At 40.6% G+C, this 14,952-nt stretch overlaps 1 protein-coding gene and 1 pseudogene across 2 annotated transcripts in view; both read right to left on the bottom strand.

Moving 5' to 3' along the window:
- Positions 1-592: 592 nt before the first annotated feature.
- SNRNP40 (small nuclear ribonucleoprotein 40kDa (U5)) overlaps positions 593-14,952 on the bottom strand; it is a 37,688-nt gene continuing 23,328 nt past the window's right edge. Inside the window, exons 6-10 of the mRNA XM_011973995.1 lie at positions 12,247-12,367; positions 10,049-10,131; positions 8,735-8,796; positions 2,383-2,486; positions 593-1,174 (exon numbers count right to left, since the gene is read on the bottom strand). Of these exons, the coding sequence (XP_011829385.1) occupies positions 1,125-1,174; positions 2,383-2,486; positions 8,735-8,796; positions 10,049-10,131; positions 12,247-12,367 (420 nt within the window). The 3' untranslated portion in view covers positions 593-1,124. The remainder of the gene's footprint in view (positions 1,175-2,382; positions 2,487-8,734; positions 8,797-10,048; positions 10,132-12,246; positions 12,368-14,952) is intronic.
- Positions 4,080-4,810, bottom strand: LOC105535036 (annotated as a pseudogene). The gene is made up of 2 exons (XR_001005373.1): positions 4,368-4,810; positions 4,080-4,212 (listed from the first exon to the last, which is right to left on the bottom strand). The product of XR_001005373.1 is annotated as a transcription initiation factor IIA subunit 2-like (transcript).

Below are 14,952 nucleotides of genomic sequence, written 5' to 3' on the forward strand. Positions count from 1 at the left end.
TGCCCCAAATCTGCCCACTTTCAAGAGCCTGAGTATAGAGAATGCTGCTCAGAAAAGTTCATTTGGCAGGAGGCAGAGTAAACACAGGCTCTGCTCATTAAAGATCAGGCGCAAGTATACAAAACCAAGTTCTTTTTTTTTTTTTTTTTGAGACAAAGTCTTGCTCTGTCACCCAGGCTGAAGTGCAATGGCACAATCTCGGCTTACTGCAACCTCCACCTCCCAGGTTCAAGAGATTCTCTTGCCTCAGCTTCCCGAGTAGCTGCGATTACAGATATGCGTCACCACACCTGGCTAATTGTTGTATTTTTAATAGAGATCAGGTTTCACCATGTTAGCCAGGCTGGTCTAAAACTCCCGACCTCAGGTGATTCGCCCGCCTTGGCCTCCCCAGGTGTTGGGATTACAGGCGTGAGCCACCGCGTCTGGCAAAACCAGGTTCTTTTGGAACTTATTTATCACATCTTGGCTGCTCTGCTTCTAGTAGGAAAAAAATATTGCTACTGATAAATAATTATTCTCTGTCATTTTCATGGAAGTGAGTAAACCCAGAAACACAGAAAAGGGGGGGGGGGAACAAGTGAACAGCTTCTTGGAAGTTTAAATGAACTGTATTCCGTGGCCACATCAAGCTCTACTCTGATTTATAGCAATCAAGCCTCAAAAAAAAAAAAAAGACAACAATAATTCCAATCCACATGGCTCTTGTATAAAGGCATCTATTTGGCTTTTAATACAAAAGGACTTAGAGAAATACAGAAAGAAAATATCATAAAAGCCAGTCTCACAAAAAAAAAAAAAAAAAAAAAAAAATCCCAACCAACGAATTTGTCACATTGGGCCTGCATTAGAAAACAGGAAAAAAGAAAAAGAAAAAAAATAAAACAGTCCCTGAAATCTGGCAGGTGGTTTTTAGAGGCCACGGGGAGCTTGGGGAGCTTGCCTTAGTCATCCTGGTGAAATCGGACAGAAGTGGTTTTTGGAATATGGCCACCGCCTCCTGTTTCTTGCTAGCAATGGTCATCTGAAGGGAGGGTGCTAGCCTGGGCATCCAACATTTGATGTCAGTTATGCAGTCTGAGGTCTCAAAGACAAGCGGCCTTGGAGTCTTCCATTCCATATCTTCACTGAATCTCTCCCATATACAGTCTCTTGTCACTCGATGCTGAGATAACTGAGGTAAAAAGAACAGAGAAGATACCTAGAAATAATGAAGGCTCAAGGAGACTTGGTGCCCAATTTTGGTATAAAAGAGCAGTTGGACTTAGCTTAAATTCCCCTCCTAAACACCATTCACAGGAAATTGTAGCCTGGCTTTTCAATCCAAATCCTCTAATATCATGAGGATGACTGTACTATGGGAAATACATTATCAGACACTAAATACTGATGTCTCTTGTCAGTCAAACCCCAAGAAAAAGACTTTCCCAATCATTGTAGAAAAGAGGAATCTATGGCTGTGCCAGTCATTTTGTAAATGTGCTTCTGCTTGTTATACTTAGTCCTGGAGAAAGTTACAGTTTCTCCTTTAATTCAAGGCTTAAATTATTTGGTTTAGCCAGCCACAAAATTTTAAGCTGAAATGTATATCCAAATTTTTTTTTTTTTTTTTTTTTTTTTGAGACAGAGTCTCGCTCTGTCGCCCAGGCTGGAGTGCAGTGGCACGATCTTGGCTCACTGCAAGTGCCGCCTCCCGGTTTCATGCCATTCTCCTGCCTCAGCCTCCCAAGTAGCTGGGACTACAGGCGCCCGCCACCTCGCCCAGCTAGTTTTTTGTATTTTTTAGTAGAGACGGGGTTTCACCGTGTTAACCAGGATGGTCTCGATCTCCTGACCTCGTGATCCACCCGTCTCGGCCTCCCAAAGTGCTGGGATTACAGGCTTGAGCCACTGTGCCCGGCCTATATCCAAATATTAAGAAGAATCATTCTTGGTTGGGCGTGGTGGCTCACACCTGTAATCCCAGCACTTTGGGAGGCCGAGGTGGGTGGATCACCTGAGGTCAGGAGTTTGAGACCAGCCTGGCCAACATGGTGAAACCTCGTCTCTACTAAAAATACAAAAATTAGGCAGGTGTGATGGTGGGTGCCTGTAATCCCAGCTACTTGGGAGGCTGAGGCAGGAGAACTGCTTGAACCCAGGAGGCAGAGGTTGCGGTGAGCTGAGATTGCACCATTGCTCCAACCTGGGCGAAACAGTGAGACTCTGTCTCAAAAAAAAAAAAAAAAACCACACAAAAAAACAAAAAAAACCACACAAAACACCAAAGGCTGTTTGCGTGGAAATTCGCATAAAACAGATACCCACTTTTGCCTCTGTATTCCCAGGATCCCTACGGGGAGATTTCCAGTTTCCCTTTCCCCCTTGTTGGGAAAGACTTACTGATGGGCTCGTCAGGGTGGAAAGCAACTTCATTGATGGAGCCAGCATGGCCGGGCAGCTTATATAATATTCTCCTGCTTGTGGTATCCCACACATACACAAACCTGTAAGGTATCATGAAAAGCAAGGGTAAGGCCTCCTAGAGCTGGGGGTAAGGCAGAGGCATGGCTTTTTAAAGGAAATGGAAGCAACAATTATTTACTTACCTTACATTTACTGAATCGTGTTCTGGCTTTTAGAAACTAGGAATACAGAGTTTGAATAAGACATGAACTCAGCTCTTGAGCAATGGGGTGGAGAAATAAGAATAACTAAAAATATAAGCATTACTGGCATGTTTGAATACAAGCTTCTGAAATGGGAAACACCACAGGGAAGAAAAGAAAGGTTTTCCTGCAGGCATCACACAAAAACCTTTTTCAGAGTGTCTAGTATAATTAGGCTACAGTTAACTTCATACTCATCCAGGAAGTCTAAAAGGTAACACAACTCATGGCAGGGTGGGAGCCTAGGCTGCAGGTCCGGGTGAACTTTTTCGTACTGTATTCAAACAGAGCCCCGAGAAAGGACAGGAAGTGTCTGGTATATAAAATATTTATACTATTTGCTAACCTAATACTCACTTGAGTCAAATTTTCCACTGAATTATCAGGCAGAAGGAATACTGAATTCTAGAATGGGAAGGGGCCAACAGAAGTCAGCTTGTCTAGGTTGGGTATGGTGGCTCATGCCTATAATCCCAGCACTTTGGGAGGCTGAGGTGGGTGGATTGTCTGAGGTCAGAAGTTTGAGACCAGCCTGGCCAACAAGGTGAAACCCAGTCTCTACTAAAAATACAAAAAATTAGCCAGGTGTGGTAGCGTGTGCCTGTAATCCCAACTACTCGGGAGGCTGAAGTAGGAGAATTGCTTGAACCTGGGAGGCAGAGGTTGTAGTGAGCCAAGACCATGGCACTGTCCTCTAGCCTGGGTGACGGAGTAAGACTCCGTCTCCAGAAAAAAAAAAAAAAAGGAGAAAAAAGGTATCAGCTTTTCTAAACTCCCTATTTTAGAGATAAGAAAACTGGGGCACAGTGACGTTTCCAAGGCAATACAGTTCATCAATGGCAAAACTAAAATTAGAACTCTTAAAAAAAAAAAAAAAAGCTTATTAGAGAATGTTCTTAGGAAGACAAAATTTTTATTTGTCATTAAAAAAAATTATGAGGCTGGGTATGGTGGCTCATGTCTGTAATCCTAGCACTTTGGGGGGCCAAGGCTGATAGACTGCTTGAGCTCAGGCGCTTGAGACCAGCTTAGACAACATGGTAAAACCCCGTCTCTACAAAAAAATTAGCCAGGTGTGGTGGTGCATGTCTGTGGTCCCTGCTACTCGGGAGGCCAAGGTGGGAGGACTGATTGAGTCCAGCAGGTAGAGGCTGCAGTGAGCTGAGATGGCACTACTGCACTCCAGCCTGGGTGACAGAGTGAGATCCTGTCTCATGTTTTTTTCATGCTGTATAATAAAGGTAATATAAGAGGCTATAGAGTTTTAAACTTCTTTCTACTGAAATACTCTGAATACTACTGAAAACTACCGAAATACCAAAATAACACAATGTAATTTCTGCAATGCTAGAATAAAAAAATGTTTACATTTCTCTTCAAAAGTGATGAATAGTAACAGAAGATGTCATAAAAACGTGATTTTTTTCCTATTCATTCGGTAGTATTATAGCCAGTATTTTTATCATCACAGGCCATAATTTTCACTTTATCCACTTTAATAAGTTCTATCACCTTTTGTAATTCAATATCATTGAATATAAAAGTCTACATATTATCACAGAATCTTTTTGTTTTTCTAAATTAATTTTTTTTTTTTTTTTGTAGAGACAGTGTCTTCCTATGTTGTCGAGGCTGGTCTTGAACTCCTCGCCTCAAGCGATCCTCCCGCCTTCACCTCCCAAAGTGCTGGGATGACAGGCATGAGCCACCATGCATGGCATATGGCAGAATCTGTATGTATTTAGAGAGCCACTGAAATCAACTCTGTTCCTAACCCTCTGAGCCAAAATGATGCGTTTATAGCCTTATCAAACTGAATTAAAACTTGAAGGGCAAGTTGAGTGAACTGCTGAGATTGTATGAGCTCATCTAGGCTCTCCTGAAGACTGTTTCCCAAAGTAGTACTTCTGTATAACTGATATGACATGGCTTAGGAAGAAGAAATAGTTTTTCTTATTAAGCTTGCCTTGATGTCTTGTGCTGAAGGCTTCCTGCCATGGAGCAGACAGAAGTGACCAGGAGCCCAGCAGGGGGTTCCTATATTCCTGACCACCTCTTCAGCAGCCACAGAAACTACAGAGCTGAACCCAAGACTCTGGAGCTCTTAATATACTCCCATATTTTACTTTCACTTAAACATCCATAAATATACTGGCTAAAAATAAAGGGTCTATTATCTTAATCTGATGAAGTAAAATTCATCTGTTGGTAAATATAAAGGGCTGGTGGTTTTGAAGCAGGTATTTAAAATTATTTACATATTTTGTTTTGTGCAATCAACAACTCACCAGTACTTGATCATAAAAATGGTACATTCACCAGTACTGGATTATAAAATGCCTAGTTCTAATCCAACATTACACTTTTGGTCTAAAATGCAAATAAACAAGAGCTTCTTAATTATACTATTTAGCTGTCATCAGCTAGGCTCCATAGAAACTAAGCTCTGAGCAAGATGGAGGAGAAGCAGGAACTCCATCAGTCTAGACTCCTTGGATCTGATACTCATACCCTTCCTACTGTCTTCTTTCCTGTCGCGCACAAAAAGGTGGTCCTCATTAATTCAATTATTGGCAGTGTGGCACAGTAAAAGAGTATGAGCTCTGGAGTCAGAAAGACTGGGGTTCAAGTCTCAGTGCAGCTATTTACTAGCTAAGTAAGCTTAGCTCAGAGAAGTTAAATAATTGCAGATCATTTAACTTCTCTAAGCTTCTTAGTTACAATGATGGAGAAAATATTGATCTCATAATTTTGTTGAGAAAAATAATGAGGTAATACACGCAAAGTGCCTGGCACACAGAACTAATTATAGCTATTGTTATTACAAGTATACTCATCATCAAAATAGAATCTCATGAAGTCAATGGGCTGAATAAATCACTCTTGGCCAAGAGACTGGTCAGCCTTCCTGTAGTCTACAGGACTATATATAGTTTCAAGTTTGAATAAGAGGAGGTGATCTGTAAATTATTAGTTAGTAGAAAGGAGAGATTTGCCAAATTCAGGCCAAGCTGAAAAGCAGTTTTCTGAGGATACATTTCCCAGGCACACAAAAGACAGAATCTCAGATCTCCAAGGGTTTACACTTCAAGGCCTCACTCTTGATGGCTGCCAATTAGATGCTAAATTTGGAGGAGTTCCTTGCCCTCTCCTTACTCTGGCATGGCAACATTTGGCAGGAACTAGGAACCTTATGTAACAGAGCTGCTTGTTGACTTGGGGCTAATTGGTGAGGTGGCCTGTCAAATCTGGCCAACACCCAGCAGGTAGAAAGGGTAGGCTTTCCTCAGACCACACTTCCACATGTGAAGTTTTTTTTTTTTTTTTTTTTTAAAAGAGATGGTGTCTTGCTCTGTTGCCCAGGCTGGAGAGCAGTGGTATGATTGCAGCTCACTATATCCTCAAACTACTGGGCTCAAGGGATCCTTCTGCCTCAGCCTACTAAGTAGCTGGGACTACAGGTGCACACTACTATGCCTGGCTAATTTTTAAGATTTTTTTTTATAGAGACAGGATCCTGCCATCTTGCCCAGGCTCGTCTTGAACTCTTGGGTTCAAGCCATTCTTCCACCTTGGCCTCTCAGAGTGTTGGGATTAAAGGTGTGCATCATCGACCACATGTAAAGTTTAAAAGTACAGTGGAGAGGGAAAGAGGAAAAAGAGGATACTGCAATTCAGAAAGGGCCAATGCCAGAAATAAATTGCTCATCAGAGAAAAAAAAGTATGTATATATAATTTAAAAATTTAATTACAGCCGGGCGTGGTGGTTCACACCTATAATCCCAGCACTTTGGGAGGCCGAGGCGGGCGGATCACGAGGTCAGGAGATCGAGATCATCCTGGTTAACCCAGTGAAACCCCGTCTCTACTAAAAATACAAAAAATTAGCTGGGCGTGGTGGCGGGTGCCTGTAGTCCCAGCTACTCGGAAGGATGAGGCAGGAGAATGGCGTGAACCCGGGAGGCAGAGCTTGCAGTGAGTGGAGATTGCACCACTGTACTCCAGCCTGGGCGACAGAACGAGACTATGTCTCAAAAACAAACAAGAAAATTTAATTACAAAAGAAAGATACACTCTTTCTGCTGAAAATTATGTAAAAATATTAGGATAGTTCTTACTATATCAGAATATGAGACACCTTAGTCTGTTTCTTAAAGTCTTCTCTAGTAACTTGACAACTTAAAATTCTTTAGCTTTCCCCCTCTAGGCAGCTCTCTAAACCACTTGCACTCAAATAATCAATGTGATACTTTCACCTGGACTCTTTCTTTTTCCTCTAGAAAATACCTGAATACTTGTCCATTTTTCTTGGCATTAAACTTGTCAAGAGAAAAAAAAAAAAGCAGACTCTGGAATTTAAATATGTGCAGTATGATTCATTAATAGAAAGGTATGGGACAGACCACAGTGCAGCTTCTGTGTGGCAGTGTTAGGGCCCCAAATAGGGGAAAATCCTAGAATATGCTGAAAGCCCTGGCTAGCCCAAGAAAGGCTTCCTATTTATAGGATGGTGCTTGTTTCAGTAGGGTTGGAAGAGAAACTCTAAAGGGGAGGATAGGATTAAGCTAAAAAGGGTCAAGACACTGCCCAATGGGAGCTAAACAAAGGATTTGCTGTCAGAGGGTCTTATCATTCTTTACCAGGCCTCATTTGCAGCCCATCAGACTTGACACCCGGACATCCCTATTCAACCTCTGATTCTCCCCCAAACACGGGTTACCACAGACATGCCAAATACAACAGCATCTAACAGAAAAATTCTCTCCCTTCTGTTTCTCATTCAGCACATAATGCCTGAGCCAGTTTAGATTCATATTTCATAAAGCCTTAGCTGATTAATTCAGCATGGGGTGGAAAATACCTAGTCCGCATTTTGTTACACCCTGCATCTAGCAATCATTGCACTTCCCACTAACCCAGACACCGCTCTGAATCATCTCCAACACAGACAGGCATTACCAATAGCTGAGCTGCTATGCAGGGTAAAACTGGACTGCCATTCTTCAGCTAGGAATTCATTCATGTAATATAAACGAATTGCTTAAGCACTGACAAAAAAAAGCTCAAGCACTGACAACAGTGCCATGGGTTCACAGAAATGACTAAGATTCATTCCCTAATCTCTATGAGAAAGTAACTCAGTGGGGGTACCTCACTTTGTCTGTCTGATTGTAAGATGTAATAAATGCTAATAAAGGTTAGATGTATGAAATGGGATTACAGCACAAAGAACAATTAGTTATGTCCAAGAGGTAATAGAGAGAGGGCGCCAGGGACAGTTTACGGATGTAACATAGAGGTGGTTCCTAGAGAGATATAGGAGTTTGGATAATGAAGAGGGAATGTGAGAGAGAACCTGGAGGCGAGAACACAAAAGGACGTTAGAATATGAAAATTCCATGTGAGCAGCACTGTGATGGTGGGCGAGGTGGGTACTTAATATGTATTCAAATGAACTGAAGCATGGAAGAAGGAGGTGGTGAGGGAGACCAGAGACAGATTATGAGACTGAAATTTATTTTGATGGCAAAGAGAACCCAACAGAATCAAACAAATTGTTGATCCTGTAGGTCTAAAATGTCTCCAAAGTGGGCAGAAATTATGTTTGTCCAACACAGTTTTGAAACCCTTCATACTGCACAGAGTTTCATCTTCAAGTACAGTCATAACTCTATGTCTGCTCTAGCTCCATATCCACGCTTTATGTATCAAACACAAGAAGACATCCTGCATAGCTACATCATTCTTTTTTTTTTGGAGATGGAGTCTCGCTCTTGCTGCCCGGGCTGGAGTAGTGCAATGGCGCGATCTCGGCTCACCACAACCTCTGCCTCCCGGGTTCAAGTGATTCTCCTGCCTGAGCCTCTCAAGTAGCTGGGATTACAGGCATGTGCCACCACGCCCAGGTAATTTTGTATTTTTAGTAGAGATGGGGTTTCTCCATGTTAGTCAGGCTGGTCTCGAACTCCTAACCTCAGGAGATCCGCCCGCCTCGGCCTCCCAAAGTGCTGGAATTGCAGGCGCAAGCCACCACATCTGGCCAGCTACATCATTCATTCTTTACTTTGCACCCAGTAATCCTTACCTGTCGGCTGAGCCAGCTGCTATTTTGCTTCCATCAGGTGACCAAGAACATCTCAGAAGGTTCTATGATAAATAAGAATCCACTGAATAGTAATATATCAAACTCCTCTTTGCAAGGCTGCAGAATCACTAAGAGGCTTTACATTTCCTAAGCAGAGTTTTAATTATTCTTCTCAGGAAGATGGTCAGTAATTATCTTATATTCTATGCCCAAAATAGCATATTTTGTTATTTTACACCATATAAAAACTGTAGAAAATGCTTAACTTACAGTTAATTAGATTGAACCTGACAACAAAATTTTGTTCTACTTATAAATGGAGGTTCCCTTTGCTCCATTTATCTTGATACTCATTATTCTTTTTTTTTTTCCCCTAACTATCTTTAAGAAAAATACACACAAACCCAACAAATAATAAATTTTGGGTTTTTTTTTTTTTTTTTTTTTTTTGAGACAGGGTCTTGCTCTGTTGTCCAAGCTGGAGTACAGTGGCACAATCATAGCTCACTGTAGTTTTGACCTCCTAGGCCCAAGTGATCCTCCCATTTCAGCCTCCCAAGCAGCTGAGACTGCAGGCACATGCCACCACAACCAGATTTTTTATGTTTTGTAGAGACAGGGTCTCACTATGTCGCCCTGATTGGTCTCTAACTCCTGACCTCCCACCTTGACTTCACAAAGTGCTGGGATTACAGCTGTGAGCCACCGTGCCAGGTCTAAAAAATAAAATTTGATTTATACAGTGAAACTGAATCTCAATGAGCTCTAAAAAAAAAAAAAAAATTAATTTCTATTAACAAATTCTCTCAGGGGAAAAGCTTCTTTCAATAGAGCTGACCTTGAAATTTGAGGGTTTGAAAAAAATTTTCTCTCTCAGAACTTGGGCCGTGGTAGTTACTGAGGGGAGAGATATATTCTTAGGATTCTAAAACACGTGGTCACAGGATGGGGAGGCAGGTAGGGAGACCATCCGGGTAACAGCTATGGGAGCTTGGGTTCCATATGGAAAACTGATTTAGGAGGGTAAAATTTACAAGTAATTAAAAGGCCAGGAGTGTCCTGTTGAGAGTGGTGTCAAGTCAGATGCCCTCAGTTTGAGGGCTGGCTCCATTCCTTTTGGGCTATGTGACTGGCTTCTCCCCAGTCACTATTATTTCTATTAGCTTTATTTTTGGCAACAAGTTTTGATTAAGAGCAGTGTTATAGGAATGAAGTCCATTCTTAGCAGAGCTACTGCTCTCTATCCTTAGTACCACCTTAAATGTTTCTCTGAAGTAACTGAACAGTAAAACTCCTCTGCCAAGCAGAACTCACCTTTTCAAAGTTGTGCACATTTCCTTGAAATATCTTTACACACCTCTCTTTGGGGGCAAATGGCCGGACATCCCAGACACGAACTGCAAAACAAATCCAAATAAACAAACCAACCAAAACAACTATCGGTCAGAGGCCTCGTGGGCACCCAGCTGAAATTAGTATCATGTCAATCAATGACAGATGCTGTTTCCTGGATAGGCGAAGTCCAACACGACACACTGATACCTATTAAGGCTCTTCTCTTTTTCAAGCAGGAAAATACATCTAAATCCCAATAACTGGGGCTAGCTGAGGAGGCAGGAAGGAAAAATGTCACACTCAATGTTGGTAATTTACAACAGAATGCAGTTGGGTGTGATACTAATTTCAAAAAGATACTTTGCAAGATTTCTCTGCCAGCTTAGAGTCACATCCAGCAAAGCTTCAATGTGACAAACTAAATACCATGAACTACTGTGACAATGAACTTATAAAAACCAACCTTACATTGCCCTTTCCTAATTTCCCTCATATAGGCACCTGAGAGTCTAAAACTGAACAAGGTCAGATATATATATATAAAATATATAAAAGGTTAAATAAATCAAAAGAGCACTGTACCATACCAAAAATCAGAAAAAGTAAACATTGATTCTAATTCTAGCTCTGTTGCATATTTGGGTGATGTCAGGTAAACAGTGAGATTGTGTCTTGGTTTTCCTGTTCCGTAAAATGAAGAGAAAATTATCTGTCTTCTTTTTTAAATAATACTATTGACTGATTGATTGAGATGGAGTTTCGCTCTTCTTGCTCAGCCTGGAGTACAGTGGCGCAATCTTGTCTCACTGTAACCTCCGCCTCCTGGATTCAAGTGATTCTCCTGCCTCAGCCTCCCAAGTAGCTGGGATTACAGGCGCCCACCACCACACCTGGCTAATTTTTGTATTTTTAGTAGAGACGGGGTTTCACCACGTTGGCCAGGCTGGTCTCGAACTCCTGACCTCAGGTGATCTCCCCCGCCCAGCCAATAACACTATTTTAAAGAAAATTTGTAGGCAACAAACAAAAATAAAGAATTTATAATTTTATTACGCAGCCATAAGAAATTATTTTCTTATTTTTTCCTTATTTTAATATCAATTTAGGAAACCTCATTGTTCCTCATTATAAAGAATGCTAGAATTAGCTAGGCATGGTACTTGGGAGACTTGCTTGGGCCTAGGAGTTTGAGACCAGCCTGGGCAACACAGCAAGATCCTGTCTTATAAAAAAAATTAAGGGAAAAAAATTTTTTAATGCTAGATTATATGTGTATAAACATCTATTGTAAGCAGTAGCTATAGTCGTCGTAACTGACGCTATACCTGTAGTGGAATTTCAGTGATGTCATTTTATTTGAGTATGAAAAAAGTATTATCAATCCTTAGAGTCAGACAGGCATAAAAAGGCAAAGCTATGAATGAACGTTTGCTATTGAGAATACAGTCAAAAGATAAAGATTTCCATTCATTCAACAAATATTTATTAAGTAGCCAATGAATGTCAGGTATTGTTTTTGTTACAAAATATCAGGGAATACATTTTAGTTCCTGACAAGCCTATAAATTTGTATACCAGGGCCATTTCCAAATTCCCTCAACATTAAGCATATAATCCAGCAAGTCACCTTACTTTTTTTCTATAGTAACCCATCCTCCCACCCTACAACTCAAAAACAAGTAAAGAGAAAGAGCAAGAGTGTGTTTGTGTAAATCCAGGATGTTTTAATGAAGACTTCTTCCCACACCAATGCTTTCAGAGTGGGAGGGGAAGACAGACTGTCAGGAAAGAGCAAAAGAGATCATCCAAGCTTGGTGCTCTCTGAAAACACACAAGAACTGCCTTGAATAGATCTCTAGATTCACATCTTTTTCATTAAACTCATCCACCTAGAGTTTCTAATATTCTGTTGGATACACAGAATACCAGAGCTGAGATGGGTCTTAAAGGTTAAGTCCAGTCCTCTTATCAATGTTAGAAACTGACACCCAGAGAGAAGAAATGCTGTGTGCAAAGTCGTTCAGGGACAAGACAGAGATCTGAGACTACAGTCCTAGATTCTTAACTATCTCACCTAAAGCTTTCACCATTACAACACGTTCTAATCGTCTGATGGAATCTGTGAGCAATCTTTGACTTTCCTTGGATCCTGGGAGAGATTTCCTCTCCAAAGTTACCTGTATTGTCCATTGCATTGGACAAAAGATAAGAGCCTTCAGAACTTAAACTCAGGCCAGTCACTGAATCTGCATGGCCTCTCATGGTGTAGGTTAGCTTGTTCTGGCGCAGGTCCCAGACCTGCAAAAACAAAAAGGTGCCCACAGAAATCAAATTAATAAAAGCAGAGAAAGAGAATGACAAGAGACAAGAGTCAATTGCCCAGAGACACTGATATTACTCTACTATAAAACACAGGATTTCTGTCAAAGAGAAAAACACCCTTTTTTTTTTTTTGGAGTCAGGTCTCACTCTGTTACCCAGTGCAGTAGCATTATCATGGCTCACTGTAGCCTTGACTTTCCAGGCTCAGGTGATTCTCCCATCTAAGCCTCCCCAGTAGCTGGGACTACAGGAGCATGCTACTATACCCAGCTAATTTTTTTTGAAGAGACAGGGTTTCACCATGTTGCCCAGGCTAGTCTTGAACTCCCAGGCTCAAGCGATCCTCCCACCTCGTCCTCTTAGTGTTCGTATTACAGACATGAGCCACTATGCCTGGCCAACCTCTGTCTTTCTAAAAAGGTAGTTAAGGTTACCATGTCTGACTCGATAAATATAAATGAATGCATATCAAATGTTAAGATAAAGTATTAAACACAAAAAAAAAATAGAATTCAGAAAGGTTATTTTCAAATCATAGCAAAATAAAAACTACTATAGAAAAAAACTAAAGAGTGCTTAAAATGCTTAAACTATGATTCTTAGCCATTACAAATTATTATAAATACATAAAACAAATAAGTTTATCATTTAAAAAGCCATTATGATTACATGTTTAATTTGTGTTAACAATATGAAAAATATAGATACTTAAAATTTTTCATTTAATGTAACAATATGTGACAATAAATGTATATATATGTACATGTATGGGTACGTACATGAACACACACTATGGATAAGCACATTTATTAAAAGAAAAATAAATAACAGATTCATTATTGCTTGTATAGGAAAGGTAAGACACAGAAAATAACCTAAATGTCAAGCAGGAAAAACAGGTGGTTTACTAAATTATGTCTCATAAGCACGCTGCAAAACTGAATTCTCATATAGGAGATAGCATGACAGAGTAGAAAGAGTGGTGACTTAGGGTAGGAATAAACTGGTCCTTGCCACTTAAGAGTTATGTATCATTGGGTCACTAACTCTTTCTGGGCCTGTTTCCTGGTCTGTAAGATTAGCTACTTCTTATGGCTGTTGTAAGGATTATAAGAATGCTTGCATATGCCTGGCACATGGCAGGTCCTCAATAATGTGTAGCTATTATTAAGCAGTTCCTAAAAATAACTCAGAAGACCAAATGTAAAAATATTTACATAATAAGCTGTTAAGCAAAAAAGGAAAATACAAAACAGTATTTGTCCTTACACAGACATACATTATTTTCAAGCTAACAGAAATAGTCTGGAAAGTCACATGGCAAAAAGAACAGTAATTTTGTTAAGGTCACTGGTATTACATAAAATACAAATTTTCCCCCAATTTTATTTCATATTGCAATGTAGTTTTTTTCTAAGTAAATAAAACTTTTGCTGTTCCTTAAATCAAGACACTTTTCCTTATCTAGAAATGAGTTAGGTGTTACATAGCAGAGTAATACATAGGGCAGACAACTCCACTTTCTCCATCAGTAACTCACCATGTGTGGAGCCCAACACATTTTCCATACGATCTTTTTTATATCAAGATGTTTGCTGCTTCAGTAATCAGGAAAGCCTGAAATGTCTGACATTTTGTTCAAGCTGTTGTTCCTTCTCTTCTGAGAAGGCATTGTTGAAATCTAGCTTTTTAACAACTAGGAGAGAATGCACTTTGCCAACCCCTCACAGAACTTGTGTGTTATTTCCAAACTTCCTCTTTGAGGTCTGTACACCTTGTTTGTGCAGGGCCAAAAAGTATCCAGGATTTGCCACAAAAAAAAATCTACAGCAGGGGTGGCTCACTCCTGTAAACCCAGCACTTTGGGAGGCCAAGGTGGGTGGATCACCTGAGGTCAGGAATTCAAGACTAGCCTGGCCATGGTGAAACCCCTTCTCTACTAAAAATACAAAAAATTAGCCGGGCATTGTGGTGCACACCTGTAATCCCAGCTACTTGGGAGGATGAGGCAGAAGAATCACTTGAACCGGGAGGCGGAGGCTGCAGTGACCTGAGATTGCACAACTGCACTCCAGCCTGGGCAACAAAAACAAAACTCTGTCTGAAAAAAAAAAAAAAAAAAAAAAAAAAAATCTACAGCAAGAATTTAAGCAAAACATTTTGCAAGTATCCTAATCAGCTGTTCAATGAAAATCTGTGCATCTGATTAGTGGCAGGTACTGCTGGAGATTACAAAAAAAGACATGGCCCCTGCTCTCAAGGAGTGTTCAGTATAACAAGGAAAACTTAAGACGTTTAAGCAAGTAACAAGAGGCCTATGCAAGGTACAGTTGCAAAGTGGGCAGAGGGGTTAACCCTGGTGGAACAGAGATGAGAGTGAGAAAGGGAAGCTTTCACAGAAAATGAAGTGCCTGAGCAGGGTCTGAAAGTTTTCTTTTTTTTTTAAACTTAGACATAGTGGAAGGGTATTTACTAGGAGAAGATAATTTGTGGAAGTAGAGGGGCACGAAAAAAACTGTTGGATTGTAGGAAATTAGGCATCCAGAGGCAGCAGATGATGA

The sequence above is a fragment of the Mandrillus leucophaeus genome, unplaced genomic scaffold, assembly GCF_000951045.1.
Source record: "Mandrillus leucophaeus isolate KB7577 unplaced genomic scaffold, Mleu.le_1.0 Scaffold141, whole genome shotgun sequence".
In the NCBI taxonomy this organism is placed as follows: Eukaryota; Metazoa; Chordata; class Mammalia; order Primates; family Cercopithecidae; genus Mandrillus; species Mandrillus leucophaeus.